The 25,683-nt window shown below is 46.0% G+C and overlaps 1 protein-coding gene across 1 annotated transcript in view; it reads left to right on the top strand.

The window, feature by feature from the left end:
* The window catches only part of SPA17 (sperm autoantigenic protein 17), a 75,679-nt gene that overhangs the window by 19,942 nt on the left and 30,054 nt on the right, over positions 1-25,683 (top strand). Inside the window, exons 2-7 of the mRNA XM_040431216.1 lie at positions 6,792-6,967; positions 9,681-9,751; positions 14,688-14,807; positions 15,055-15,174; positions 16,316-16,456; positions 20,342-20,466. Coding sequence (XP_040287150.1) covers positions 6,814-6,967; positions 9,681-9,751; positions 14,688-14,807; positions 15,055-15,174; positions 16,316-16,456; positions 20,342-20,466 — 731 coding nt within the window. The 5' untranslated portion in view covers positions 6,792-6,813. The remainder of the gene's footprint in view (positions 1-6,791; positions 6,968-9,680; positions 9,752-14,687; positions 14,808-15,054; positions 15,175-16,315; positions 16,457-20,341; positions 20,467-25,683) is intronic.

Genomic DNA, 25,683 nt, shown 5'->3' with positions numbered 1-25,683 from the left:
TCTAGAGCCCCTGTCAGCCCCATACAACTAGAAGCCCATTCAGCACAGACAACTAGAGCCCCTGTCAGCCCCGTACAACTAGAGCACCTGTTAGCCCCCTACAACTAGAGCCCCTGTCAGCCCCCTACAAATAAAAGCCCACTCAGCCCGACAACTAGAGTCCCTGTCAGCCCCCTACAACTAGAAGCCCATTCAGCCTCGACAACTAGAGCCCCTGTCAGCCCACTACAACTAGAAGTCCATTCAGCCCCTAAAACTAGAGCCCCTGTCAACCCCTTACAACTACAGTAGAGCACCTGTCAGCCCCCTACATCTAGAGCCCCTGTCAGCCCCCTACAAATAAAAGCCCACTCAGCCCGACAACTAGAGTCCCTGTCAGCCCCCTACAACTAGAAGCCCATTCAGCCCCGACAACTAGAGCCCCTGTCAGCCCCCTACAACTAGTCCATTCAGCCCAGACAACTAGAGCCCCTGTCAGCCCCCTACAACTAGAAGTCCATTCAGCCCCTAAAACTAGAGCCCCTGTCAACCCCTTACAACTACAGTAGAGCACCTGTCAGCCCCCTACATCTAGAGCCCCTGTCAGCCCCATACAACTAGAAGCCCATTCAGCACAGACAACTAGAGCCCCTGTCAGCCCCGTACAACTAGAGCACCTGTTAGCCCCCTACAACTAGAGCCCCCTGTCAGCCCCCTACAAATAAAAGCCCACTCAGCCCGACAACTAGAAGCCCATTCAGCCTCGACAACTAGAGCCCCTGTCAGCCCACTACAACTAGAAGCCCATTCAGCCCCGACAACTAGAGCCCCTGTCAGCCCCCTACAACTAGTCCATTCAGCCCAGACAACTAGAGCCCCTGTCAGCCCCCTACAACTAGAGCCCCTATTAGCCCCCTACAACTAGAGCCCCTGTCAGCCCCCTACAACTAGAGCCCCTGTCAGCCCCCTACAACTAGAGCCCCTGTCAGCCCCCTACAACTAGAGCCCCTGTCAGCCCCCTACAACTAGAGCCCCTGTCAGCCCCCTACAACTAGAGCCCCTGTCAGCCCCCTACAACTAGAGCCCCTGTCAGCCCCCTACAACTAGAGCCCCTGTCAGCCCCCTACAACTAGAGCCCCTGTCAGCCCCCTACAACTAGAGCCCCTGTCAGCCCCCTACAACTAGAGCCCCTGTCAGCCCCCTACAACTAGAGCCCCTGTCAGCCCCCTACAACTAGAGCCCCTGTCAGCCCCCTACAACTAGAGCCCCTGTCAGCCCCCTACAACTAGAGCCCCTGTCAGCCCCCTACAACTAGAGCCCCTGTCAGCCCCCTACAACTAGAGCCCCTGTCAGCCCCCTACAACTAGAGCCCCTGTCAGCCCCCTACAACTAGAGCCCCTGTCAGCCCCCTACAACTAGAGCCCCTGTCAGCCCCCTACAACTAGAGCCCCTGTCAGCCCCCTACAACTAGAGCCCCTGTCAGCCCACTACAACTAGAAGCCCATTCAGCCCCGACAACTAGAGCCCCTGTCAGCCCCCTACAACTAGAGCCCCTGTCAGCCCCCTACAACTAGAAGCCCATTCAGCCTCGACAACTAGAGCCCCTGTCAGCCCACTACAACTAGAAGTCCATTCAGCCCCTAAAACTAGAGCCCCTGTCAACCCCTTACAACTACAGTAGAGCACCTGTCAGCCCCCTACATCTAGAGCCCCTGTCAGCCCCCTACAAATAAAAGCCCACTCAGCCCGACAACTAGAGTCCCTGTCAGCCCCCTACAACTAGAAGCCCATTCAGCCCCGACAACTAGAGCCCCTGTCAGCCCCCTACAACTAGTCCATTCAGCCCAGACAACTAGAGCCCCTGTCAGCCCCCTACAACTAGAAGTCCATTCAGCCCCTAAAACTAGAGCCCCTGTCAACCCCTTACAACTACAGTAGAGCACCTGTCAGCCCCCTACATCTAGAGCCCCTGTCAGCCCCATACAACTAGAAGCCCATTCAGCACAGACAACTAGAGCCCCTGTCAGCCCCCTACAAATAAAAGCCCACTCAGCCCGACAACTAGAAGCCCATTCAGCCTCGACAACTAGAGCCCCTGTCAGCCCACTACAACTAGAAGCCCATTCAGCCCCGACAACTAGAGCCCCTGTCAGCCCCCTACAACTAGTCCATTCAGCCCAGACAACTAGAGCCCCTGTCAGCCCCCTACAACTAGAGCCCCTGTCAGCCCCCTACAACTAGAGCCCCTGTCAGCCCCCTACAACTAGAGCCCCTGTCAGCCCCCTACAACTAGAGCCCCTGTCAGCCCCCTACAACTAGAGCCCCTGTCAGCCCCCTACAACTAGAGCCCCTGTCAGCCCCCTACAACTAGAGCCCCTGTCAGCCCCCTACAACTAGAGCCCCTGTCAGCCCCCTACAACTAGAGCCCCTGTCAGCCCCCTACAACTAGAGCCCCTGTCAGCCCCCTACAACTAGAGCCCCTGTCAGCCCCCTACAACTAGAGCCCCTGTCAGCCCCCTACAACTAGAGCCCCTGTCAGCCCCCTACAACTAGAGCCCCTGTCAGCCCCCTACAACTAGAGCCCCTGTCAGCCCCCTACAACTAGAGCCCCTGTCAGCCCCCTACAACTAGAGCCCCTGTCAGCCCCCTACAACTAGAGCCCCTGTCAGCCCCCTACAACTAGAGCCCCTGTCAGCCCCCTACAACTAGAGCCCCTGTCAGCCCCCTACAACTAGAGCCCCTGTCAGCCCCCTACAACTAGAGCCCCTGTCAGCCCCCTACAACTAGAGCCCCTGTCAGCCCACTACAACTAGAAGCCCATTCAGCCCCGACAACTAGAGCCCCTGTCAGCCCCCTACAACTAGAGCCCCTGTCAGCCCCCTACAACTAGAGCCCCTGTCAGCCCCCTACAACTAGAGCCCCTGTCAGCCCCCTACAACTAGAGCCCCTGTCAGCCCCCTACAACTAGAGCCCCTGTCAGCCCCATACAACTAGAGCCCCTGTCAGCCCCCTACAACTAGAGCCCCTGTCAGCCCCCTACAACTAGAGCCCCTGTCAGCCCCCTACAACTAGAGCCCCTGTCAGCCCCCTACAACTAGAGCCCCTGTCAGCCCCCTACAACTAGAGCCCCTGTCAGCCCCCTACAACTAGAGCCCCTGTCAGCCCCCTACAACTAGAGCCCCTGTCAGCCTTTTACAACTAGAAGCCCATTCAGCACAGACAACTAGAGCCCCTGTCAGCACCCTACAACTAGAGCACCTGTCAGCCCCCCTACAACTAGAAGCCAATTTAGCCCCTAAAACTAGAGCCCCTGTCAGCCCCCTTCAACTAGAGCACCTGTCAGCCCCCCACAACTAGAGCCCCTGTCAACTCCTTACAACTAGAGCCCCTATCACCCCCTTACAACTAGAGTCCATGTCATTCCCCTACAAATAGAAGCCTATTCAGCCCCTACAATCAGTACCCCTGTTATCCCCCTACAACTAGAAGCCCATTTAGCCCCTACAACTAGAGCACCTGTCACCCTCCTACAACTAGAGCACCTGTCAGCCCCCTACAACTAGAGCCCCAGTCAACTGCCCACAACTAGAGTCCCCATCAACCCCTTACAACTAGAGCCTACTTCAGTCCCCTACAACTAGAGCCTACTTCAGTCCCCTACAACTAGAAGCCCTGTCAGCCCTCTACAACTAGAGCGATAGCGATCACCTACAACTAAAGCTTCTTCCAGCTACTTATATCTTTAGACCATCAGACCTCTACAACTAGAGTTCCCATCAGCCCCTTACAAATAGAGCTCTTCTCTGTCTCCTACACTAGAGGGCCCATCAAGTCCCTAAAACTAGGGGTCAGTGGTTAGCAATGGTGCCTTGCAGCGCTTGGGTCCATGTTTCAAATCCTACCAGGAATAACATCTGAGTTTGTATGTTCTCCCAGTGTTTTAGTTTCCTCTGGGTTCTCTGGTTTCCTCAAACACAAAAATTTACAAATAGGCAAATTGTCTTCGTACGAAACTGACCTTAGTGTGCACTATATGTTTGGATTCAGCCCCTATATGGCAGCCACTGACTTCCCAGGGAGTCTCTACTACTAGAGCTCCTGTCACCTCCTTACTACTAGAGCTCCTGTCACCTCCTTACTACTAGAGCTCCTGTCACCTCCTTACGACTAGAGCTCCTGTCACCTCCTTACGACTAGAGCTCCTGTCACCTCCTTACTAGTAGAGCTCCTGTCATCTCCTTACTACTAGAGCTCCTGTCATCTCCTTACTACTAGAGCTCCTGTCACCACCTTACTACTAGAGCTCCTGTCAGCTCTCTACTACTAGAGCTCCTGTCAGCTCTCTACTACTAGAGCTCCTGTCATCTCCTTACTAGTAGAGCTCCTGTCACCTCCGTACTAGTAGAGCTCCTGTCACCTCCTTACTACTAGAGCTCCTGTCACCTCCTTACTACTAGAGCTCCTGTCACCTCCTTACTACTAGAGCTCCTGTCATCTCCTTACTAGTAGAGCTCCTGTCACGACCTTACTACTAGAGCTCCTGTCACCTCCTTACTACTAGAGCTCCTGTCATCTCCTTACTAGTAGAGCTCCTGTCACCTCCGTACTACTAGAGCTCCTGTCACCTCCTTACTACTAGAGCTCCTGTCACCTCCTTACTACTAGAGCTCCTGTCATCTCCTTACTAGTAGAGCTCCTGTCACCTCCGTACTAGTAGAGCTCCTGTCACCTCCTTACTACTAGAGCTCCTGTCACCTCCTTACTACTAGAGCTCCTGTCACCTCCTTACTAGTAGAGCTCCTGTCACTTCCTTACTAGTAGAGCTCCTGTCACGACCTTACTACTAGAGCTCCTGTCACCTCCTTACTAGTAGAGCTCCTGTCACCTCCTTACTACTAGAGCTCCTGTCGCCTCTTTACTAATGGAGCTCCTGTCACCTCCTTACTACTAGAGCTCCTGTCACCTCCTTACTACTAGAGCTCCTGTCACCTCCTTACTACTAGAGCTCCTGTCATCTCCTTACTAGTAGAGCTCCTGTCACCTCCTTACGACTAGAGCTCCTGTCAGCTCCTTACTACTAGAGCTCCTGTCACCTCCTTACTACTAGAGCTCATGTCACCTCCTTACTACTAGAGCTCCTGTCACCTCTTTACTAATGGAGCTCCTGTCACCTCCTTACTACTAGAGCTCCTGTCACTTCCTTACTACTAGAGCTCCTGTCATCTCCTTACTACTAGAGCTCCTGTCACCTCCTTACTAGTAGAGCTCCTGTCACCTCCTTACTAGTAGAGCTCCTGTCACCTCCTTACTAGTAGAGCTCCTGTCACCTCCTTACTAGTAGAGCTCCTGTCATCTCCTTACTAGTAGAGCTCCTGTCACGACCTTACTACTAGAGCTCATGTCACCTCCTTACTACTAGAGCTCCTGTCACCTCCTTACTACTAGAGCTCCTGTCGCCTCTTTACTAATGGAGCTCCTGTCACCTCCTTACTAGTAGAGCTCCTGTCACCTCCTTACTAGTAGAGCTCCTGTCACCTCCTTACTAGTAGAGCTCCTGTCACCTCCTTACTAGTAGAGCTCCTGTCACCTCCTTACTAGTAGAGCTCCTGTCACCTCCTTACTACTAGAGCTCCTGTCATCTCCTTACTAGTAGAGCTCCTGTCATCTCCTTACTAGTAGAGCTCCTGTCACGACCTTACTACTAGAGCTCATGTCACCTCCTTACTACTAGAGCTCCTGTCGCCTCTTTACTAATGGAGCTCCTGTCACCTCCTTACTACTAGAGCTCCTGTCACCTCCTTACTACTAGAGCTCCTGTCACCTCCTTACTACTAGAGCTCCTGTCATCTCCTTACTAGTAGAGCTCCTGTCACCTCCTTACGACTAGAGCTCCTGTCACCTCCTTACGACTAGAGCTCCTGTCAGCTCCTTACTACTAGAGCTCCTGTCACCTCCTTACTACTAGAGCTCATGTCACCTCCTTACTACTAGAGCTCCTGTCACCTCTTTACTAATGGAGCTCCTGTCACCTCCTTACTACTAGAGCTCCTGTCACTTCCTTACTACTAGAGCTCCTGTCATCTCCTTACTACTAGAGCTCCTGTCACCTCCTTACTAGTAGAGCTCCTGTCACCTCCTTACTAGTAGAGCTCCTGTCACCTCCTTACTAGTAGAGCTCCTGTCACCTCCTTACTAGTAGAGCTCCTGTCATCTCCTTACTAGTAGAGCTCCTGTCACGACCTTACTACTAGAGCTCATGTCATCTCCTTACTACTAGAGCTCCTGTCACCTCCTTACTACTAGAGCTCCTGTCGCCTCTTTACTAATGGAGCTCCTGTCACCTCCTTACTAGTAGAGCTCCTGTCACCTCCTTACTAGTAGAGCTCCTGTCACCTCCTTACTAGTAGAGCTCCTGTCACCTCCTTACTAGTAGAGCTCCTGTCATCTCCTTACTAGTAGAGCTCCTGTCACGACCTTACTACTAGAGCTCATGTCACCTCCTTACTACTAGAGCTCCTGTCGCCTCTTTACTAATGGAGCTCCTGTCACCTCCTTACTACTAGAGCTCCTGTCACCTCCTTACTACTAGAGCTCCTGTCACCTCCTTACTACTAGAGCTCCTGTCACCTCCTTATGCACTTGCAGCTCCAACATCGTGAATTTCTAGATTTATTAATTAATGCAGCGTACGAGGAATCCAGTTACCAGTTGCGTCCGTTTTGCATTTGCTGTTTGTTTCTGGCTGTGTGATGTCTTGTGTGTTGATGCAGCGTCTTCCATGATATTCCATGTTTTGTATTTTGTGTTTCCAGGAAGGTGCTCAACACTAGCAAGATGTCAATTCCTTTTTCCAATACACATTATCGTATCCCGCGAGGCTTTGCTAATCTCCTGGAAGGACTGACCAGGGAGGTGCTGAGGGAGCAGCCACAGGATATTCCACAATTTGCTACCAGATATTTTGCAGAACTTCTTAAAAAGAGACAGGGTGAGTTCCCTTCCACCGCGCCCCAAAACAATATCTGCAAAATGTTCTTACTGCAAACTTACTACCTTAAACCTATACTCAATCCACTGAGGAGCCACCGATGTGGTATAAGACACTGGACAGAATGCAACTCACTTGTAGCCATTAAAGAAGTTATTCCATGATTAATGTAAAAAATGTATTACTTGATAATCTCGTTTTAACAAAGCTAGAACCAGCCCTGTACCTCACATGGATCCAGAGATCTCCCCATTCATTGCTTCAGTTGCTCTGCTAGATTTATATCAAGCTGGCAGCTCAGATGGCGTGTCCTTTTTGCTGCAACTCAGGCAGCATGTCCTTTCTGCTACAGCTCTCTCTCTCTATCCCAGTTCAGGGGGAAGTTGAAGGATGGAATTGAACATGTTCTTCCATCTCAGTGAGATGGACTGAGAAATAAGAAAAAGAACAAACAGCAGGTGGCGCTATACAGATAGATTTTATTGAATAGCTCACTGGCTATGCTAAAATTTCAATTACCTGCAATTATAAAAGTATTCAGATCCAGGTGCTGGTTTGAAGTGATCCACAGTGTCACAGGCAGAGGGCAGGTCAAGGAGGACAGAGTAATGTTGTTTGGCATTGGCAGTTAGCAGTTCATGGATGGCTTTGGTTAGGGCGGTTTCAGTTGAGTGGTGGAGTCAGAAGCCGGATTGTAGTTGGTCAAAGAGGGACCAGAAAGAGAGGTGGGAGGACAGTTCAAGTAGCTTTGAGGCATATGGAAATAGTAATATGGGGTAATAGTAATTATATTCCTGTACATAGGGGGCAGTATTATAGTAGTTATATTCTTGTACATAGGGGGCAGTATTATAGTAGTTATATTCTTGTACATAAGGGGCAGTATTATAGTAGTTATATTCCTGTACATAGGGGGCAGTATTATAGTAGTTATATTCTTGTACATGATAGGGGGCAGTATTGTAATAGCCATAATCTAGTATATAGGAGGCAATATTATGGTATTTACATTTTTGTACATAGAGGCAGTATTTTAGTAGTTATATTCCTGTACATAGGGGCAGTATTATTGTAGTTATATTTTTGTACATAGGAACAGTATTCTTATACATGGGGCAGTATTATAGTAGTTATATTCTTGTACATAGGGTCAGTATTATAGCAGTTATATTCTTGTACATAGGGCCAGTGTTATGGTAGCTATGGGGGTCATTTACTAAGCTGGACTATGCCTAAATTTGCCCCTCTCATGCCAGTTCTAAAATTGCGGGCATGGTAGGGGAAGGGGGACAGGCCGGCAGACCCACCTCATTCATGGGTTTCTACGCCTGTTTTAGGCGTGGAAAATAGTGTAAATGTAAGACCACCAGGAAGGTGTCTTACAGTTAGAACTGGCGCTGGATGTGCCGAAGTTATGGAGAGGCTGACTCTTCTTCATAAGTTCAACGGATCCTCCGCCAGCTAAAACGCCGGTCTTAATAAATGCGCCCCTATATACTTGTACTTAGGGGCAATAATATAGTACCGGTAGTTTCATTCTTATACATGGGGTAGTGTTATAGTAGGTATACTCTTGTGCATAGGGGCAGTATTATGGTAGTTATATTCTTGTATACAGAGGCAGAATTATAGTAGTTATATTGTTCTACATAGGAGGCAGTATTATAGTAGTTTTATTCTTATACATAAAGGCAGTATTATAGTAGTCATATTGTTCTACATAGGAGCAGTATTATAGTAGTTATATTTTTGTACATAGGAGCAGTATTATAGCCGTTATATTCTTGCACATAGGGGCAGTATTATAGTAGTTATATTTTTGTACATAGGAGGCAGTATTATAGTAGTTATATTCTTGTACATAGAAGGCAGTATTATAGTAGTTATATTGTTCTACATAGGAGCAGTATTATAGTAGTTATATTTTTGTACATAGGAGGCAGTATTATAGTAGTTATATTCTTGTACATAGAGGGTAGTATTATAGTAGTTATATTCTTCTACATAGGAGCAGTATTATAGTAGTTATATTCTTGTACATAGAGGCAGTCTTATAGTAGCTATATTCTTGTACATAGAGGCAGTATTATAGTAGCTATATTCTTCTACATAGAGGCAGTATTATAGTAGCTATATTCTTCTACACAGGAGCAGTATTATAGTAGTTTTATACTTATACATGGGGGAGTATCTTAGTAGTTATATTCTTGTCCATATGAGTTCACAGTACATTGGATTATATGTGTTAAGTACCTTTAATCAATTATGATTGTAATTGCTGTTTTGTCATGGCTGTATGAGGCAGGAAGCATCTTATCTCTCAGCTGTCACTGAACTCTAGTGAAGGGTCTGCCTGCACTTTCATGATTTATGGGTTGGCAAACAAGATGGCCGCCTACACTTGAAGTAGGTGACAGACTCATTGTAATGCAATTTTCATAATTTTCGCTAATGATAGAAAAAGCTTTCTCTCAGAACCTGCTTCCCGTGTCTATGATTCTGAATTATTTCTCAGTGACTGGAAATGAGTCATTAGTCACTTTAGGTAATTAGGGCTGAGAATGTTTAGGATTTTAGTAATATTCCAACCTGGAGTTTACAGCAGAGCTGTGGGTCTATAAAGTATCCAGAATGTTCTGGTTTCTCACAGAGAGACCCTGTTAGCCACTAGTTAGATCCTTCTTGACAAGTCTGTTTTTTGTTTCCTCTACAGAGTCAGGCTTTGATCCAGCAGAATGGGGCGCCGCCCTAGAGGACAGATACTACAACAACCATTCCTTCCAGGTAAATTATCCCCTTACACCAGCAGGACAGGAACAAACTGGGTAATCAGCCCAAGTGTAGCTTTTGCATTGATTTACGTTTAGGATTTTGTAGCAACTATTTGGCGATTGAGCTGTAAAAGTCTCACAATGTAACTGTAACCATAAAGTGAAGCTCCGCCTGGAGCCAGGCTCATTATTGCATAAATGCACTATGTAGGTATTAGGCCCCTTTCACACAAGTTTTCAGCGCGGGTGCAATGCGTGACGTGAACGCATAGCACCCGCACTGAATCCTGTGTACATGAGCATTTTTATTCATGCATCAGTTCTGCGTTGCGTGAAAAACGCAGCATGTTCTATAGTCTGCGTTTTTCACGCAGCCCTGGTCCCATAGAAGTAAATGGGGCTTCAGTGAAAAACGCATTGCATCCAGAAGCAAGTGCGGATGCAATGCGTTTTTCACTGATGGTTGCTAAGAGATGTTGTTTGTAAACCTTCAGTTTTTTATCACAACGCATCAAAACGCATTTTTCACTGAACGCACCCCGAACGCATCCGGACCTAATCCGTCACGCTCGTGTGAAAGAGGCCTTAGGTTTCACTTACATGACAGTGAAAAAAAAATGGCCTTTAAAAAAACGGACACAGAGTTTTTCATGGCCATTTTGCATCCATGTGTACATCTGGCCGTTAAAAACAGGTACATTTCATTGTCTTTTTTTTTTAACATCCCAACCACTGCAGTGTCCTGACAGTATGCATAGTGCCTCCTATAGTGCCCCCTGAACATCATATGGCCCCTTTAGTGCCCCCCTAGTATAAATAATGACCCCTATAGCCCCATTGACTTAAATTGGTTCTGAAAACGACCGTGTGATGGCAGTTTAAAAAAAACAGCCGTCAGACAGCTCTTTTTCGTGTGAATTTAGCCTTAGGTTCATCAGACTACATGAATGTTTATGTATTAATAAGTCAGGCTGTCCAAGAATGTCACAGTATAAGCTGTCAGTAGAAGTAGAAGGTCTGAATCTTTCCATGTAGCCACATATGTCCAATTAGGTCATATGGAAGTAATAGGGGTCACTGCCCTCTGTTAGCTGGGGTGTAGGGATGCTACACTTCTGCTGGCAGGCAGCTCATTGGTTAATTAAGTTGAGTTACAGGTCTGCAAAATGAGCATTAAAGACTTTTCTGTGATCAAACGTCTTGTGCAGCCCCAACCCAAGATCTACTGGGAGCTGTAGAGTCTGTAGATTGCTTTTTGTGTTCCCAACATCAGCAATCTCTGACATATGTCACCGAACGCGCTGCCCCCTCTCTTCTCCCGTCACAGCAGGAAGATAGTTTGTATCCGTCGCTCCTGCTGAAAAATGTCAAGAAAAGCAAAGTTAAAAATCTCACTGAAGAAATCACAGTAAAATTAGATTTAATTATATTAACTCTCCATGTGCCTTGAGAGATGGTGTGGATACAAGCAAGCAATTGGGTGGGTTCAGATTAAGAAAAAGTTTCAATGTAGAACAGCTGTCAGTGGAGGAAAGTCCCATATGCTGCAGGGGAGAGGTGGGACGTTGTTATTGTGTCATTGACAGAAATTTGGTGTGCTGCTTCTAAATTTTGCTAAATTGGAAGCTTGTACAACAGATATGGTCTGCCGTAGGCATAACTATAGGATATAGCTTGATACATGTATTTTAGATTGTCAGTTGTGAAGTGGTTTGACATATATATATATATATATATATATATATATACTGCTCAAAAAAAATAAAGGGAACACAAAAATAACACATCCTAGATCTGAGTTAATTAAATATTCTTCTGAAATACTTTGTTCTTTACATAGTTGAATGTGCTGACAACAAAATCACACAAAAAAAAAAAAATGGAAATCAAATTTTTCAACCCATGGAGGTCTGGATTTGGAGTCACACTCAAAATTAAAGTGGAAAAACACACTACAGGCTGATCCAACTTTGATGTAATGTCCTTAAAACAAGTCAAAATGAGGCTCAGTAGTGTGTGTGGCCTCCACGTGCCTGTATGACCTCCCTACAACGCCTGTGCATGCTCCTGATGAGGTGGCGGACGGTCTCCTGAGGGATCTCCTCCCAGACCTGGACTAAAGCATCTGCCAACTCCTGGACAGTCTGTGGTGCAACGTGACGTTGGTGGATAGAGCGAGACATGATGTCCCAGATGTGCTCAATTGGATTCAGGTCTGGGGAACGGGCGGGCCAGTCCATAGCATTAATGCCTTCGTCTTGCAGGAACTGCTGACACACTCCATCCACATGAGGTCTACTATTGTCTTGCATTAGGAGGAACCCAGGCCCAACCGCACCAGCATATGGTCTCACAAGGGGTCTGAGGATCTCATCTCGGTACCTAATGGCAGTCAGGCTACCTCTGGTGAGCACATGGAGGGCTGTGCGGCCCTCCAAAGAAATACCACCCCACACCATTACTGACCCAATGCCAAACTGGTCATGCTGGAGGATGTTGCAGGCAGCAGAACGTTCTCCACGGCATCTCCAGACTCTGTCACATCTGTCACATGTGGTCAGTGTAAACCTGCTTTCATCTGTGAAGAGCACAGGGCGCCAGTGGCGAATTTGCCAATCTTGGTGTTCTCTGGCAAATGCCAAACGTCCTGCACGGTGTTGGGCTGTAAGCACAACCCCCACCTGTGGACGTCGGGCCCTCATATCACCCTCATGGAGTCTGTTTCTGACCGTTTGAGCAGACACATGCACATTTGTGGCCTGCTGGAGGTCATTTTGCAGGGCTCTGGCAGTGCTCCTCCTGTTCCTCCTTGCACAAAGGAGGAGGTAGCGGTCCTGCTGCTGGGTTGTTGCCCTCCTACGGCCTCCTCCACGTCTCCTGATGTACTGGCCTGTCTCCTGGTAGCGCCTCCATGCTCTGGACACTACGCTGACAGACACAGCAAACCTTCTTGCCACAGCTCGCATTGATGTGCCATCCTGGATAAGCTGCACTACCTGAGCCACTTGTGTGGGTTGTAGACTCCGTCTCATGCTACCACTAGAGTGAAAGCACCGCCAGCATTCAAAAGTGACCAAAACATCAGCCAGGAAGCATAGGAACTGAGAAGTGGTCTGTGGTCACCACCTGCAGAACCACTCCTTTATTGGGGGTGTCTTGCTAATTGCCTATAATTTCCACCTGTTGTCTATCCCATTTGCACAACAGCATGTGAAATTGATTGTCACTCAGTGTTGCTTCCTAAGTGGACAGTTTGATTTCACAGAAGTGTGATTGACTTGGAGTTACATTGTGTTGTTTAAGTGTTCCCTTTATTTTTTTGAGCAGTGTATATATATATATATATATATCAGGTGAAACTAGAAAAATTAGAATATCGTGCAAAGTTAATTTAATTCAGTAATGCAACTTAAAAGGTGAAACTAACATATGAGACTCATTACATGCAAAGCGAGATATTTCAAGCCTTTATTTGTTATAATTTGGATGATTATGGCTTACAGCTTATGAAACCCCAAAGTCACAATTTTGAGGCACCCTTTGCTCAGGGGGTATGGATAAATTAGGGTACTTTCACACTAGCGTTTTTCTTTTCCGGCATAGAGTTCCGTCACAGGGGCTCTATATCGGAAAAGAACTGATCAGGTATATCCCCATGCATTCTGAATGGAGAGTAATCCGTTCAGGATGCCTTCAGTTCAGTTATTTTGACTGATCAGGCAAAAGAGAAAACCGTAGCACGCTACGGTTTTATCTCCGGCGAAAAAAACTGAAGACTTGCCTGCGGCATTTTTCCCCATAGGAATGTATTAGTGCCGGATCCGGCATTCAAAATACCGGAATGCAGGATCCGTCCTTCTGGTCTGCGCATGCGCAGACCGGTAAAAATGTGAAAAAAGATACAAGACGGATCCGTCTGTCCGCATAACATGCGAAGAGACGGATCCGTTCTTGCAATGCATTTGTGAGATGGATCCGCATCCAGATGCGTCTCACAAATGCTTTCCGTCACATCTAGATCGGCGGATCCGGCAGGCAGTTCTGACGACGGAACTGCTTGCCGGATCACACTGCCGCAAGTGTGAAAGTAGCCTTATTTAGCTGACTAGAGTGTGACACTTTGAGCCTAGAATATTGAACCTTTTCACAAAATTCTAATTTCAAGCTGCATTAATGCATTTCCTTTTAATTTGCATTACTGAAATAAATGGACTTTTGCACAATATTCAAATTTTTGGGAGTTTCACCTGTATATAGTGCGCATTGTGATTAGCATGTTTTCCAACACAGTTGTGCCATTTTTATTTAGATGGATACACAGGCCCTGATTTATTACACCTTCACTCCACAATTCTGGCGTCAAAAAGTCACATAAATAGGGCTTTTTCTACTTTTTGCACTCAAGTGTGCAAAATTTAAGTGATTGCGCAAAATTTTGTGACTTTTTGAATTTTTACACCACTCACTCCAGTTTTGTATTGTGGGTGGGAAAGCGGGTCTGGTTAGCCATGTTAATGAGTTTCACTCTAGATTTATCATTGAGACTTAAAAAATAAAATAAAAAATGTATCAAGTAACATGAGACATTTGATAAATGTGGCATAAAGTCCTCCAACGCAGACTCAAGCAAAACTGACTTCAAATTTTCCCTTCATGATAAATTCCCCCCATAAGGTTTTGTCGGTATAGGGCTTCTTCACTCTCCCCCAGAATACTGTATGTATTGATGACATATACAAGGAGAAAATGGTGTTTGTATCATCTGCGTACATCCCCAGTGTCTCATCACCATCCCAATGAGATTAACTCGCAACACAGGGAAATTTTCCATCACACTTAAAGCCCCAAAGAGTTCAACATCCTGTTGTGTCTGTGTCACTTTCTGTTGGAAGTGTCTTGTTCGGAAAATACTGGTTTATTGCAGTAATGATGCCTTGTTGTAATTGTAGAACCCAGAGGATAAGATTTTCACTGCGCACACACAAGATATCTTCTCGAGCGCAGCAGATGTTCAACTGTCTCAAGATCTCACCTCATCTGTCCAAGAAAAAGAGAAGGATGAATATCAGGTAGAGTAGTAGCAGGAGGACTATAAATTGGTCAGTGTTCTGGGGTATGAACCTCTAGTTAGGCAGTGTTCTAGAGTGTCATCCTCTAGTACAGGTCTTAAATTGGTCAGTGTTCTGGGGTATGAACCTCTAGTTAGGCGGTGTTCTAGAGTGTCATCCTCTAGTACAGGTCAGTGTTCTGGAGTGTTGTACTGTAGTACATGTCAATGTTCTGGAGTTTCATAGTGACATTTTGTTGTGATTGTAGAACCCAGAGGATAAGACGTTCACTGCACGCACAGAAGACATCTTCTCCAGCGCACTGGATATTCAGCTGTCTCAAGATCTCACCTCATCTGCAAAAGAAAAAAAGGAGGATGAACATAAGGTAGAGAAATAGCAGGAGACCAATAAATTGGCCAGTCTTCTGGGGAGTCAACCTTTAGTCAAGTGAATTTTCTAGAGTGTCATCCTCTAGTACAGGCCATTATTCTAGAGTGTCATCCTCTAGTGCAAGTCAGTGTTCTGGAGTGTTGTAGTGTAGTACAGGTCAGTGTTCTGGAGTGTCATCCTGTAGTACAGGTTAGTGATCCTCAGTGTCAACCCGTGATGCAGGTTAGTATTCTGCAGTGTAAGGCTACATGCACACGACCGTGCTGTTTTTTGCGGGCCGCAAACCGCGGATCCGCAAAAAACGGAAGCCGCCCGTGTGCCTTCTGCAATTTGCGGAACCAAACGGGCAGCCCATTGTAGACATGCCTATTCTTGTCTGCAAAACGGACAAGAATAGGAAATGCTATATTTTTTTTGCGGGGCCACGGAATGGTGCAACGGATGCGGACAGCACACGGAGTGCTGTCCGCATCTTTTGCGGCACTTTTGAAGTGAATGAGTCCGCATCCGAGCCGCAAAAACGGCGGCTCGGATGCGGACCAAAACAACAGTCGTGTGCATGAGGCCTAAGACTGTAGGACAGGTCAGTGATCCTGAGTGTCACCCTCTAGTACAGTTCAATATTCTGGAGTACAAGTCTGTAATACAGGTCAAAGTTCCAGAATAATAGCCACTAGTACAGGTCAAAGTTCCGGAGTATCAGCATCTAGTACAGGTCAGTGCTACTGAGTGTCAGCATCTAGTACAGGTCAATATTCTGCATTGTAATCCTCTGGTACAGGTCAGTGTTCCAGAACATCAGCCTCTAGAACAGGTCGGTTTTTCAGAGAGTTAGCCTCTAACACAGGTCAGTGTTTCAGAGTGTCAGCCTCTAGTACAGGTCAATATTCTGGAGTGTCATCTTCTAGTACGGGTCAATGTTTTGGAGTGTCATCCTCTACTGCAGGTCAATGTTTTGGAGTGTCTTCCTCTACTACAGGTCACTGTTGTGGAATGTCAGCCTTTAGTACAGCTCAATATTCTGGGGGGTCACCCTGCAGTAGATGATATTGTTTTTGCTTCTAGTACATGCTGAAAGATTCCAATTCATCTGTATTTTGGCTTTGACAGTAATGATGGTTTGTGTTGATTTTTAGGTTGTTGAGGACAGCACCCTCCCTGCCCACATTGAGGATGTAAGTGATAGAAGAGAAAGTGTCCCAGTCCTGGACAACTCTGAGGACACTCTGGAGTCACACCATCCATCATCCTCCCATTTAGCAGAAGTGGAACACGAGGTATGAAGACCAGAGATATGTGGAGCTAATGTCCATAGGTGGCAGTTATATCACGGATTACCTAACAAATGAAGATTGGTGCCTGTGGACATCTCTTTGATGTTTTCTATGCAGTATGAGCAGATTCAAACTTCTCAAACAGATGTAAGTGCTATAGAAACTTAGAAAGAGAAAGCAAAAGACGGAAGTGTGCTATACAGGGAATTGTACAAGTACATTTTTAAGCTTTAAAGTATAAATGAAAACTAGTAATAGGAAACAAAAAGTAATATGAAAAATTTGAAAAACTTTTCTCCTAGAGCCATAGGACATGTTGCAGTCTCAGGACTCTTTGATTCATACAGATAGTCACCAGAGCCTCCCTCTGTAACTGTATTCACAGCGCCAGATTGGGAACAAACCTATTCTCCATAATGGATTTTACACGTCTAGCACTCAGCGATCCTTCTCTAATGTCATTGCAGTTTAATGAAATGCACTTTCTAGCTCCTCATGAAATATGCATGGCATTGGCTGAATTAGACATCTTGAGATATGATTTTTCATATGCACCAATTATATCAAGATACGAAAATGGGTTTTGTCCTAAAATGGTGCTACTTAAAGGGACAGTGACATATAAAATATGTCTTAGTTTCATCTAGAATCCATGGCTTTGCTGCCCACAAATGTGAGATTCTGCTGATTGGTTCAGTCAGTTCAATAATATTCTTTTCCCTGAAGATTAGTGTCACCAGAGGTATCTGGTAACTGCTCAACCCTTCCCTACCAAAATCGTATATATACCGTATTTTTGGCGAAATGACATTTTCCGGTTTATGGCATTTGTTTGATTGACACCGATCAGCTATCTATAGATGAGTATAGAACACCTTCACATCATAGATAGAGCTTTACTAACACTAAGGGGCAAATGTAGCCCAGTACCCTCCAAAATGCCAGTATGAAAAAGGACGGAATATTTGGCCACACCCTAACTTCTCCCATGCTGCAGCTCCCCCAAAAAATATCCTGACCCCCTCCCACCTTAGTATTCACTTTTATTCTTTAAGCGGGAATGCAGATCAGTCTCATCTGGATAAAATGTCTATTCTGTTTCCCTCTTAAACTAGGACACAACAAAAGGGACATATCCTAGCTCACAGCTTGTAATTATATTAATTGTCCTCAGCATTTAATTAGTGACCTTTCAGGACTTGTACCGTGACACAGTAACGAGAAAATCTCACATTGCACAGCGTATGCTATTAATTCGCTGATCCAGGGGCTGATCTTAAAGAGAACCAGTCTCCTACATATAATGATCCTGCATGTGGGGTTTGATGGGAGGATCTTGGATGGTATCAACCTATAACTTATCATGTCTCTAGATCAGGGATCAGCAATCTGCGGCACTCCAGGTGTTCTGAAACGACAACTCCCAGAATGATGCTCCATTCACTTTTATCAGAGTTAGGCCTCCTGCACACGACCGTTGTGTGCACCCGTGGCCGTTTCAATGGGTCCGTGGAAAAAACGGAAAATGCACCGTTTTGCAGCCGCATCCGTGATCCGTGTTTCCTGGCCGTGAAAAAAATATGACCTGTCCTATTTTTTTCACGCCCAACGGTTCACGGACCCATTCAAGTCAATGGGTCCGTGAAAGAACACGGATGCACACAAGATTGGCATCCGTGTCCGTGATCCGTGGCCGTAGGTTAGTTTTTATACAGACGGATCCGAAGATCCGTCTGCATAAAGCTTTTTCAAAGCTGAGTTTTCACTTCGTGAAAACTCAGAACCGACAGTATATTCTAACACAGAAGCGTTCCCATGGTGATGGGGACGCTTCTAGTTAGAATACACTACAAACTGTGTACAAGACTGCCCCCTGCTGCCTGGCAGCACCCGATCTCTTACAGGGGGCCGTGATCAGCACAATTAACCCCTTCAGGTGCGGCACCTGAAAGGGTTAATTGTACTATCATATCCCCCTGTAAGAGATCAGGGCTGCCAGGCAGCAGGGGGCAGACCCCCCCCTCCCCAGTTTGAATATCATTGATGGCCAGTGCGGCCTCCCCCCCCTCTATTGTAATAATTTGTTGGTGGCACAGTGTGCGCCCCCCCCCCCTCCCTCCCTCTATTGTAATAAATCGTTGGTGGCACAGTGTGCGCCCCCCATCGGCCCCCCCTCCCTCTATAGCATTAACAACATTGGTGGCCAGTGTGCGGCCTCCCATCTTCCCCCCCCCCCCCCCATCATTGGTGGCAGCGGAGTTCCGATCGGAGTCCCAGTTTAATCGCTGGGGCTCCGATCGGTAACCATGGCAACCAGGACGCTACTACAGTCCTGGTTGCCATGGTTACTTAGCAATAGTACAATAGTAGAAGATTCATACTTACCTGCTGCTGCGATGTTCGTGTCTGGCCGGGAGCTCCACCTACTGGTAAGTGACAGCCTCGGGTCTGTGCGGCGCATTGCTAAATGAACTGTCACTTACCAGTAGGAGGAGCTCCCGGCCGGACACGAACATCGCAGCTCCCAGGTAAGTATGAATCTTTTACTATTGTACTATTGCTAGTAACCCGCTGCCACCAATGATCGGGGGGGGGGGGGGGGGGGAATGGGAGGCCGCACACTGGCCACCAATGTTGTTAATGCTATAGAGGGAGGGGGGGCCGATGGGGGGCGCACACTGTGCCACCAACGATTTATTACAATAGAGGGAGGAAGGGGGGGGGGGCGCACACTGTGCCACCAACGATTTATTACAATAGAGGGAGGAAGGGGGGGGGGCGCACACTGTGCCACCAACGAATTATTACAATAGAGGGAGGAAGGGGGGGGCGCACACTGTGCCACCAACGATTTATTACAATAGAGGGAGGAAGGGGGGGGGGGCCACACTGGCCACCAATGATATTCAAACTGGGGAGGGGGGGGTCTGCCCCCTGCTGCCTGGCAGCCCTGATCTCTTACAGGGGGATATGATAGTACAATTAACCCCTTCAGGTGCGGCACTTGAGGGGTTAATTGTGCTGATCACGGCCCCCTGTAAGAGATCGGATGCTGCTAGGCAGCAGGGGGCAGTCATGTACACAGTTTGTAGTATATTCTAACTAGAAGCGTCCCCATCACCATGGGAACGCCTCTGTGTTAGAATATACTGTCGGAAATAAGGTTTCACGATCTAACTCATATCCGACAGTATATTCTAACATAGAGGCGTTCCCATGGTGATGGGGACGCTTCAAGTTAAAATATACCATCGGATTGGAGAAAACTCCCATCCTATGGTATATTAACTCCTGACTTTACATTGAAAGTCAATGGGGACGGATCCGTTTGAAATGGCACCATATTGTGTCAACGTCAAACGGATCCGTCCCCATTGACTTGCATTGTAATTCAGGACGGATCCATTTGGCTCCGCACGGCCAGGCGGACACCAAAACGACTTTTTTTTCATGTCCGTGGATCCTCCAAAAATCAAGGAAGACCCACGGACGAAAAAACGGTCACGGATCACGGAAAAACGGGACCCGTTTTTGCGGACCGCAAAAAAATACGTTCGTGTGCAGGAGGCCTTATAAGAACAGCTGAGCAAGTTTGCATGCTGGGAGTTGTAGTTTCACAGCAGCTGGAGTGCTGAAGGTTGCCGATCTCTGCTCTAGATCAATAGGGTTAAAGGGACTATGCCCCCCAGATCTAATGTGGCACGTTCCTAAAAAGTTCAGGTGACCCTCTCTATGAGAGGTCAGAAGACCTGGAATAGAGACCCTGTCACATGCAGCCGCAGTTTGGCATATGCACTGATGTCTTTATACTTGTCTGCAGCTGCTCATGGGTATTTGTGAAATTCTGCACTCATTCATTAATGACTTGTCTGGTGGTTATTTATGCAGCAGCAGGAGGCAAACGACACGGACAATCTGCTCCAGGAACAGTCCGCCACCATGATACAAGCTGCGTTCCGAGGTTATCAAGTCAGAGGAAGAGTCCGGCAAATGAAGGAAGAGTCTGGAGAAAAGTGAGTGTAGTGTGAAGGATGACGTAAGGACTGTGAAGAGCAGGACCAAGAGCAATCACACTGTTACTTTACTATACTACTATACTATATTACTGCCTTTAGACACCGCTGCGTTCTAATAAAACTCTTTCTGTGATTCTGCTTGTGCCGCCTTTCTTTCACATTTCATGCTGTCTTCAGAAATCTCCAGTCACAAATGAAAGCTTCTGTCTCCTGTATATTCCTCCTGCATGCCTTCCTTGCAAATGATCAATGCTTTGCGGCTGTTACAGTATGGTTTCTACATTGTAGCAGATTGCGGTTGTTATCTTCACAGCACCTATATTCCCACACCAGCAAATAGATGGCAGGCTTACTTACACAAGTAGCGTCAACTGGCGAGTTCACACAGTCATGTGACAACTAAGCTCCATCCAAGGTGGGAAAGATCTAGGCTGGAAGTGATGCCACAAAGAAAATGTTAATGTGTTCTGCTATTTAAAAATTTGCCATTCCACATATGACCAGCAGATGGCACCAGATGAGCAGCTTCCATTGTGGTTTGCAAACTACTCTAAAGGCAGATACGTCTATACCATAAAATTACTGGGGCTGGAGGACTATGCAGTAAAACTCAGAAGAACAGTTCTAATACTACTTACCACTTGTATCAGCAATGCCATGTGCCTGTTTCACATATTTACAGATTTGATCTCAGGCTGCCATTACATTAGGGTGGGTTCACACGTAGGTTTTCACTGGCGTTTTTCTGCACTTTTGCGTTTTAGTGTCGTTTTTTGCTGTAAAAATGGCAACTCTAGATATTAGCTGAAAGTCTAAGAGAAATAGGAGATGCAGAACACTTGTTTGCTACTGCCATTTTTGTTCATTAGGTGCAATTTTTTTTGTCTTTCTAGCCTTTTAAAAAAAAATAGCAGCATGTTGTAGCTCTTTGTATTTTTTTGTTTTTTTTCAGGCTCTTTCACATCAAATCAAGCTAGTGGGCAAAAAAATGTCCGAAAAGCACAACATATAAAAGTGGCAAAAAAAAAAAAACAACAACAAAAAAAAAAAACAGAGGGTCAAAAAATGCAAGGACTTTATCTGGCATTTTTTTTTACTGTTAAAGAAAAAAAGCCAGACAAAATTTTTGGGGAAAAATGCCTCAGTCTTTGTGGCCGTTTTATGCAGATTATTAAGTCAGAAGTGGATTTGAAAGGAATGGGAAATGTAGAACTATTTAGTTTTTTGTTCAAAAGATGGATAAAACTGCCGAAAAGATTTAAAAAAATAAAAATAAAAATTGCTTTGTGTGAAACCACACTTAATTCTGCAGAATGAACCTTATAGATCATCGTGATGGATCAGCTTCAAGCTGTTGGGATTGCGTATATTTGCAGGTCAGTTTTTGAAGGGCACGCACGTCAGCCGCAGTCTGTTCATACTTTCGTTTTTCTGGAAGATCAATTGGGGCAAAAAAAAAAGAAATGTAGCCAAATAAAACATATTGTAGATTAGTGACAATGAGATAACAGCAGCCATAACAGAAGAAGTGATCAGCTATTCATAAAAGAACAGGAAAATCCAAGGTTTATTTTTAGGATTTCTGCAGGCAGATCAGGAAGGCCTGCAGGGGGCAGCACAAAGATTGGAGGGCAGAGAGCTTGGTGATACGGCAGCAGTGTTTAATGACTTCTAGCACTTTCTCTACTGTGCTATTTAGTTTCTGCATCCAGATGTACAGTGTAAGTAGATATTGTTACACTTACAACCTATAAGAATCCAAGGGAAAGATTGCGTGTTACCCTCTGCATCCAGTAATAGCTAAGAAATGACATTAAATTCCAATTATTGTACCTAGGTGCAGATAGAAATGTCACCACCAGACACTAGAGGGAGCTGCAGTGAATGTGCAACAAGGTAGTCTAGACTGGAATGTACCACTGTCATCTGAGGGAGGTGTGGGAATGTATATTAATACATGGGTGCAACTATAGAGTTTGCATCTCTGCAGAAAGAAGTAGTGAATAGTGATCTGGATTAATTAAGACTTAACTTTTACTTTTGATACGCTATAAAATATATCCCTCAAAATATACTAGAGGTTGAATGTAAAATACAGTTTTCCACAGTCCCACACTCAGGGGGGCTCCTTGGAAACAAAAACAGCTGTGTCTACACTTATACAATCAGTGTCAGACACTGAAGGGTGACAAGAGCTGATATGCACAAAGACGAGGTAGCAGTAATCAGTGTATACTGGCCCCCTATGTGCACAATTCAAGCAATAATGCGGAGGACAACACATAGCAGTGTATACATAATGCACAGCGGCATAAAGAAAAAACAAAAAAAACACACAATGATTAGGTGCAAGAAGATACCGTGCAATGGAAATGCACAGCTGCAACTATATCATGAAGGTGCACGGCGGCACCATAGAAACCCAGTGTCCTACCCTACAGGTGATGGGCTCTTCAGACACCTCCGTTCCGTTGTTTTTTAGTAGGGTGGTCCGTTTCGATGGTAGGGAGTCTTCACGATATGGGGGGATCACAGGAAAATATTCCTATTTATCCCTAGACGACCCTCAGGGCCCTACAATAGCCCTGTTAGTCTAACCACGGGGTGTCCCACTAGTTGGGCCCCCGTCCGGAACCTAACCCTGGAATTGCGTTCCCTATTTTGCCCTGAAAAGATCCCAACATGCACGTTTCTGAGGCAGAAACAAACCTCTCATCAGGGGAATATGAAAAGTGGGCTAAAGTATGTTTCGCTTGCCGGAGACGATATTCACCACCAAGCATTTGCTGGGAGGAGTACTCACCAGCAGGTATAGGAACCACTGGGAAAAATGGCCTTGAGGTAACATCAATGCCTGCGGCCCCAATTGTGTACCGCAATGAAGGGAGGGGGTCTTTCATCTGTCCCTTTCTCTTTTTCCTTTTTGTTTTGCACCTACCTGTGCATTCTGTTCCACTTGGGAGCCATTTTTCCCAGTGGTTCCTGTACCTGCTGGTGAGTACTCCTCCCAGCCAATGCTTGGTGGTGAATATCGTCTCCGGCAAGCGAAACATACTTTAGCCTACTTTTCATATTCCCCTGATGAGAGGTTTGTTTCTGCCTCAGAAACGTGCATGTTGGGATCTTTTCAGGGCAAAATAGGGAACGCAATTCCAGGGTTAGGTTCCGGACGGGGGCCCAACTAGTGGGACACCCCGTGGTTAGACTAACAGGGCTATTGTAGGGCCCTGAGGGTCGTCTAGGGATAAATAGGAATATTTTCCTGTGATCCACCCATATTGTGAAGACTCCCTATCATCGAACCGGACCACCTTACCAAGAAACAAGGGAACGGAGGTGTCTGAAGAGCCCATCACCTGTAGGGTAGGACACTGGGTTTCTTCATGATATAGGTGCAGCTGTGCATTTCCGTTGCACGGTATCTTCTTGCACCTAATCATTGTGTGTTTTTTTTGTTTTTTCTTTATGCCGCTGTGCATTATGTATACACTGCTATATGTTGTCTTCCGCATTATTGCTTGAATTGTGCACATAGGGGGCCAGTATACACTGATTACTGCTACCTCGTCTTTGTGCACCTTCAGCTCTTGTCACCCTTCAGTGTCTGACACTGATTGTATAAGTGTATTGTAATAAGTGTTTCCAAGGAGCCCCCCTGAGTGCGGGACTGTGGAACACTGTATTTTACATTCAACCTCTAGTATATTTTGAGGGATATATTTTATAGCGTATCAAAAGTAAAAGTTAAGTCTTATTTAATCCAGATCACTATTCACTACTTCTTTCTTATGATTCATGCGAGTGATCATTTATGAACATCATTTCTCTGATTTATGTTTTTGCATCTCTGCACCATATGAGGAGACCAGGACTATAGATAGGACCATTTACAGATATTGCATTGGGCAAAAGAGCTTTACACTTCTGCATATATAAATCTAATTTTTGAGACAGCATTCTTGCCGTGGACTTAGAAACATTTGGAGAGTCTTTTATTAGTGCAATGTTCCCTTCTCGTGACTAGAGGCTTTAAGATTACCCCAGCCTTTATGTTGCCTAGCAACAGCAGAAACAGTACCTTAGGCTTAGCAGAATGTGTCACTGACACCAGGGAAGGGGTGTCCAACATTTAGCATTTTAGCAACGGAGCAGAGAGTGCATTCACTAACTGTACAGTTGTGGAGAGGTGTGCTAGATCTCCACCGCCATCATGTTGCCTAGCAGCAGATTATACAATCCTTGGTAAGCATGGTGGAGAGCTGTTTTACATTCCTCAATTGAAACATTACCTATGAACCACACTAAGAGAGAGATTTATCAAAACTATTGCAAAGGAAAGCCATAGTTGCCCATAGCAACCAATCAGATTGATCCTTTGATTTTTCCAAAGGTGAGCTGAAAAATGAAAGGCGGAATCAGCACCAGTACTGATAAATTTCCCCCTTTTTCTTTGCTGACTGTACCATTGTCAGACAGGGAAGAGGTGATGTTTATTGCCTGGCAACAAGCCATACTGCCTAGCAACCGCCCAGGAAATTAGACCATATTACTGTCACCTGATGTCTTGTCTGTGGACGTTACCGAATGAACCAAAATATTTGGAGGGGGAAGATGCTGTATATGGTGTATGTAACTGCTGCCATTTATGTATATTGAATGGTTTACATTCGCCCATGTGAATTTATGGCAATATCAATACTACTGGAATAAAGGGTAATTCTGTCTTCTCCATTCACATGCAGGACTGCATTCAGTATTATGCTGCGTTTCTGCTAGCTCTCCGGTTGCAGGAGCCCATGTGTCCGTCCACCTGTGCGAACAAGCTGCTGTGTTGCATTATGGGAGATAGACTATAGATACTGTGCAGTGTATAGGTGTGATGGCAAAGAAAAGATACAAAATCTACCAGAATGCAGTGCGTCAAGTTGCATTTTATCACAGGAGCTAAGCTTCTAGGCAGGGGCGTAGCTAAAGACTCATGGGCCCTGGTGCAAGAGTTCAGCTTAGGGCCCCCTTCCCTCAGTGCTTTGTGGCCAGGGGCAGGGAAGCACAGAGGGCCAGATTTATCATGACTCTGACAGCTCACTCCACTTTCACATATGGCTAAAGTCAGTTTTAGCCAAGTCAGATTTATGATCGGCCCTTTAAGACTGTAATAAATGTGGTTTGACGGTAGCAGTTTATCCGTCAGTAAGCAGCTTTACAAAAGTCGCA

Source organism: Bufo bufo, chromosome 1 (genome assembly GCF_905171765.1).
Source record: "Bufo bufo chromosome 1, aBufBuf1.1, whole genome shotgun sequence".
NCBI classification, from domain to species: domain Eukaryota; kingdom Metazoa; phylum Chordata; class Amphibia; order Anura; family Bufonidae; genus Bufo; species Bufo bufo.
The sequence above is the reverse complement of the archived record's forward strand: the minus strand, read 5'-3'. Positions and strand labels throughout refer to the sequence as shown.